Source organism: Crocuta crocuta, unplaced genomic scaffold (assembly GCF_008692635.1).
Source record: "Crocuta crocuta isolate KB4526 unplaced genomic scaffold, BGI_CrCroc_1.0 scaffold541, whole genome shotgun sequence".
NCBI lineage: Eukaryota > Metazoa > Chordata > Mammalia > Carnivora > Hyaenidae > Crocuta > Crocuta crocuta.
Window position 1 is genome coordinate 1158909 of NW_027531901.1, and position 6000 is coordinate 1164908.

Genomic DNA, 6000 nt, shown 5'->3' on the forward strand with positions numbered 1-6000 from the left:
ATTTAAGGCGCAGTTGGCGCGTGCCAGTGGCCTGGCACATGGCGGGCTCAGCCTGAGGACTGTTCGCTGCCAGTCTCTCTGGTCCCCAGGGCCGTGTGTGTGGGGCTGGGCCGGGGGAGCACATTGTCCTTCTGGTCTCTTGGACGGAAGGACGCCTGGGGCGGCGGCACGAAGCTAACTTCAGGTGGTGAGTGAGGGTTTATGGCTTTACGGCTGGTCTCTACCTCTAGTCTTCTAGTTACACCCAGCTGATTTCCAGTTTTTGTTGCAATCTTGACAAGAGTTCCATGCTTTTTGGTAATTTAACAGCAGTGAGTGTTTCCTTTGTATTTTTACGCCTAAATCTTCTAAGACCGGGATGTGTGCTGATTTACTGTTACTGAAGACTTAGTTCATGTTAAGCCCTGAGCCTTTTGTTGAGGGTCTCGTTTGTGCCCATCCTGCTTCCTTCTGAAACCCTGTTGTCCACCTTTAACTGATCTAATCTTGCTTGATCCCATATTTCCCCACTGTCCCTCAGCAGCAGTGTTTTTTGTACCAAATGAAATTACATCTGATCTTTTGAATGACATCCACTACAGAAATTGCTTTTTCCATAGGTCTTGCAGATTTTGAAACTTTTTTTTTTTTTTTAAATGTTTTATTTATTTCTAGGAGAGAGAGAGAGACACCGTGAGCAGGGGAGGGTCAGAGAAAGAGAGTCATAGACTGAAACAGGTTCCGTGCTCTGAGCTGGCAGTCAGCACAGAGCCCGACGCGGGGCTCGAACCCACAAACCGCGAGATCATGACCCAAGCGAAAGTCGGACGCTTAACCGACTAAGCCACCCAGGCGCCCCGAAACTTTTTTTTTTTAAGTAACATGTCTTTGTGTCTTCGTAACTATTTTGTGAGACAGGCAGCGTAAACGTGGTTATTACCTCTTTTAGGAACGGAGAAAGAAGGTACCAGTGGACATGACTTGCATCCTACTGGCGAAGCCAGGACTTGACCAAGTCCCTGGGGTTTCGGTCTCTAGCAGGTTCTAGAGACATTTTATGAAAGATTTCCAGTTTTCCCAGAATTGGGATAATTTTTATCATGTACGTTGAGTTGTCTACAAAGGTGATGACTCTAAAATATTTCAGGATTTTTTTTTAAGTCTTAAATTCAAGGAAGAAAGAATGGGTTCTCTGAATTTCCAAATGTTGCTGGTTCCTGTTTTAAGCAGGTTACAGATGTTTAGTTCCTAAGAACAAAGCAGACTGAATCAGAGAGGATAGTGATGAAGTTTTTATTTTTCTCTTCATTTCTAGGGACAGTATTTTGCCCCTCCTTGTTGAAACATTGTGAGAAGATTGTGGCTGAAATAGTCACACGATGTGGTTCTTAGGAGGAATTTTCGTGTCCTCGAGGATTCTTAAAGGCAGTGATGGAGGGCTTCTGGTTATTGTGTGTTTTTGAAAACCCAATAGAAATGGTTTATTTTTATAAATCTTAAAACGTCAATCTTCTTTACTTTGGGCTGGAATTTAAAGACTCTGATTAGAAGCCCTGGTTGGCACTAGAAGTGCACGACCATTTAATTATTCTTGAAATTTGCTATTTGTTTGTAGACAGAGTCAACGAGGAGAGAAAACCAGACAGTGAATGGTCTCGAAGGCTCCTGGTTTGGTCTGAGGCTGTGCTGCAGTGGTGGGGAAGGGCCACCAGGTGGCATGAAGGATTCGCTTAGCCGTTGGCTCCCAGCTAACCCCTGAAGCCCATTGAACTTCTACCCTGTGAACCATGGCTCCGCCGCAGCTGTGCCCTCAGTTCCGGCCCCCGGCTTTCCTTGCAGCCACTCCCTTCGTGCAGTTTGTGCTCTGCATTGGCATCTGAGCACAGTGTGCCTCTAGTGAGAGCCCCGGGGCTTGACGACTCCTCTAGCTGGGAAGCGTCTGGAGACCAGACACCAGTCGCGTTCATTGGAAAGCGTGAGCCTTTCCGTGTTACCAGGAGCAGCCGCCATAGCACCTCGGAGTTGCTTTGTTGAATTAGTACCCGTTGGAGGTCTGTGGGCTGACTGTGGACCTCTGTAGAGTTCCGTCAGTATAGTCTTTGCCTTGAAGACTACGCTCATTTCCCCAGCTTCATAAACGATTTGTTGGCCGGGTGTAGGGTTTTGTGCCTGTAGACTGTGTGCTTTCGTAAACTGTACAGTGAACGCTGATGAGCCACGTTAGACACAGCACTTACAGAAAGCAGTCCTGTCGCGGGGCCTGTCTGCAGCCCTGCCCTTGACCTTGGCAGTGGGACCTGCGTGTGTGCAGACCGCAGACAGCCGTGGTGCGGGGGCCGTGTAGGGGGCAGCTGGGGGACAGCAGAGGAGAGTCCTTGCCACTCTCGCCCCTGAGCCTTCACTGGGCTCCCAGCAGCGGCCCCTGCAGCAGGCAGCTGTCGTCGGGGGCAGGATGCCTACTTACACGGAGGAAGGGCCCGGGGGCGGCAGTGGCACGCGTGCCTGCTGTAGTCGGCTTGTAGCGTTTCATTGGAGGCCATTAAGGAAATGGATGTTCAGTTTTCGTTTTTCAGAAAACGGATATGGCTTTTAAGCCAATTGGAAGGAAATGTGAAAAGGCTCCATAATAATGTTATTTCATTATTAGAGCCGACCTACATGGGCAGCCAAGTTGTTGGCAGGCCTGACCCGGCTCTGGCTTCTCTGTCGTATGGATACCTTTCCAGAGTGCTCAGTTTGATGACATATTTTGAAGTTCTGTGTTTGCTAATAGGCCCAAGAGTGTGCAAAACTCTGAGCAAACGGCATTTACGTTTACTTAATTGAATTTAAAAAATGAGCCACAGTCTAGGCGTAACTGGAGATCGTAATACCGATGTGGTGTGTCTGCCTGCTTTTCTGAGGGCTCTTTGTTGAGCTCCCTAGTGAATTCGATAAACTAAAGCCCTATTTTTATTTCTAGAGCTGGGAGTTGCCAAGCTGGCAGATTTGACCTTTGGATTTTTAGAGCTTCAGAAGTTCTGATTATGTGATGAAGAGAAAAATGACAGCTTTTCTTGCCTGTTAAAAACCCAGGACTCCCTCATGACCTTCCTTTGCCCTTTGTCCCACAAACAGAGCAGAGGAGGTGACCTCTACTCTTTGGGGTGGCGTTATTGTAAAGAATGTGATCAGAATCTACCTGTTAGATGCTTATCTTCTCTGTGAATCTCTATGTCGATTCACTCTTACCTTTGGCAGTTGAGTTTGACTCCATTGGTAAGGTAGCTTATAAATGCCTTTTCAGAAACACATAAAAAATGTTTTCAGGAAAACTTTGGGAACTGCTAGCACAAGTTGGCATTGCTCACACGACTGCATTGTTTTTAGGTGATCGGTAAGGATAATGTGGCGGTCCCCTCGCACCTTTATAAGGTGATCCTGGCTCGCAGAAGCCCCATGTCTACCGAACCGCTGGCACTAGGGGCCTTCGTGGTGCCCAATGAAGCCATTGGCTTCCAACGCCAGTTCAGTGAGTTCCAGGTGAGCCTTCAGGACCTGGAGAAGTTGTCAGGCCTGGTGTTTTTCCCTAATCTGGATAGAACCAGCGGCATCAGGAACATCTGCTCCGTGGACACCTGTAAGCTCCTGGATTTCCAAGAGTTCACTCTGTACCTGAGCACACGGAAGATTGAGGGAGCCCGATCAGTACCCAGACTGGAGAAGGTCATGGAAAATCTGAAGAACGCAGGGGTTGAACCAGATGATTACTTCATGAACCGCTATAAGAAGAAACTGGAAGAACTCAAAGCAAAGGAGCAGTCCGGAATCCTGGAGAGGAGGCCACCTTAGTTTCTGTCTCAGAGGACGCGTGAGAGCATCTGTCATGAGCAGGTGTGTCCCTTCAGGCTGATGTATTTTAGTGGCTTTGCTTTAAAGAAATTATGAAATCCTACATCGAAGACTAAATTTCCCTCCAAAAGATGAGAGATCGGTATTTTATCCAACGTGGGAACTAACTGTTGAGGTTAACCGTGAGGTGTGCGGGTTGTACGCTGATCTTGGGTTGGGTTCACAGGACTCTGAGCACAGGTGACATTGTTTTCTGTCCCCTGATGTCAGCACGCGAAGGTGTTTGGTGGGTGTGCCTCCAGGTCCTGCAGCGTGTGGCGCATCTGCTCCGCCTTCTCCAGGTCTAGCGTCAGTGCTCTCTGTCTGCGCGTGGGCCTGTCCGCATGGGTTCCCCTGTTACATACTTGTTCCCGCTCCCCTCCCCCAGCCCTGCCAGCCCGCAGCTGTGCCGCTTAGAAGCACCCAGCTCCCTCGCTGTGCTTAGTGTGCTCTGTGTGCCGAGCTCAGTGTGTCGCATGCGTGATGGCTCGGCCACTCTCCCAGGCAAATGCCGCTGTCCTCCTCTTACACACGGGGGCGGGAAGGCGGGGGCCCGGGTGTTCTGTCCCGGTTCACCTGTCCAGAGGAGTAACCCACGAGGTGGGAGGCATGCGGGGCGGAGGAGAAAGAATGGCATGGGGTAGGTTCAGACAACCCTGAACCTTTTGGCCCAGAAGTACATCCACATGGGGGTGATTCTGGGCCCGCTCGCCGAGAGGTGCCCTGTCTGCCGTCACCAGAGGGCCTTGAATGTCCTCCGACTCCTGTACCTCTGTGGCGCTTTGGGAAGGGTAATCACAGGTATCTGATGGTTAGAAGGCATCGCCTTCTGGGGGCTTCTCAGAGCCTGCTGGCCTCAGGGGCGCAGTGCTTCCAGCCACCAAATGGTGCTGAAATCTTTGCTTTCTGATGAGCAGTTCGTTCTGAAGGTTAAGGGACCGAATGAGGGTCTGTGCCCACAGTTGCCAGCTCATGACTTGCTCCCCTTGTGTCTGCGTGTCCACCTGGAGCAGGGGGTGGGGGGGTGCGTGTGNGAGGTGCTTTGGGCCAAAGGCTCAGAGACCATGCTAACTATCTCTAAGGGAAACAGCAGCTGCTCTCTGAGCCCGATCTCTAGATTGGGTTTACATGGAACCTTCGGGAGTTCCATCAGCGTCGGCAGCAAAATACCCTAAAATAGGGCACAGGGGCTTCCGAATGTGTCATGTCAGTGCTGGTCCATGTGGTGCTGCAAGAACAATTTTTGTGGTGTTTTGTGTGTTTGCCTTGAGCAGAAATGCCAAGGCGTTGAGATAATAAGATGGTAATGATTGACCTTGTTCTGCTCTTTTATTTGTGTTAAAAAGAAAAAAGCCGGGGGTCAGAACACGGTAGGCTGATTAATACCAGTGTGTTTTATCACACTGTTCGCCATTAGCTTGTGCCAGTCCTTCTCTCCTCAGGGATAAAGAGCCAAAATGTCAGTGTGACCAGAAAACCTGTTCCTTTCCATCCTCATGGGAGAGGGGGTGGTGCTTCTCCCCGGAGGCTCGCGGGCGCCCCTGGAGGCGAGCCCCGGTTCTGCCCGGCGTGTGGCACCCTGCCCTGCCCTCGCCTGAACCCCCTTCAGCCTTGCGCTTGTTGCCCACTCCCTTCTCCCTCCCGCCCTCCGCCTCCGCCTAGATGGCCAGGATCGTGATCAGCACATTAAAGTGCCTTGGGGTCTTAGTGTGAAAAGTGCTACCTGGTCATTGTGAAAAGAGGAAATGCTAATAATAAAAACGCAGCTCCTGATCTTCGTTCTAACGTGCGGAGTATCGCTGGTACACGGCGTGAGGCTTGACTTGTCTGAACACTTGCACTACGAGGCCCTCCCAACAAACTGAAAAGTGAGTGCCACACAGAATTCTCCCCGCATCGGATCACTTCGGCCTCCCCAGAAGGAGCGCTGACTGTCTGGACGCAGCGGCGGGAGGTCCGGAGGCCGCTCCCCGGCACCGGGGCTGCTCCCCCGGGTCGAATGAGCTCCTAGTACCCACCTTAGCAGTGGCCATCCAGCTGGTCCCTCCTCGGGCCCCGCTGAGATCTCAGGCCGGCCCGGGACCCCGCTGCCGCAGGGGCGGACCTCGGCCACGGGGAAGGCCGCTGTGGAAGAGCTGCAGAGAGCCCCCC

The 6000-nt window shown here is 51.2% G+C and overlaps 1 protein-coding gene across 2 annotated transcripts in view; it reads left to right on the forward strand.

The window, feature by feature from the left end:
• EXOG (exo/endonuclease G) overlaps positions 1 to 6000 on the forward strand; it is a 31226-nt gene that overhangs the window by 20117 nt on the left and 5109 nt on the right. For both annotated transcript variants that reach the window (XR_013337494.1, XM_077773982.1), the window contains one exon: positions 3349 to 3852. Coding sequence is in view for 1 of the 2 variants with exons in the window: in XM_077773982.1 (XP_077630108.1) it covers positions 3349 to 3810 (462 nt within the window). In the remaining variant the exon portion in view is untranslated. The remainder of the gene's footprint in view (positions 1 to 3348; positions 3853 to 6000) is intronic.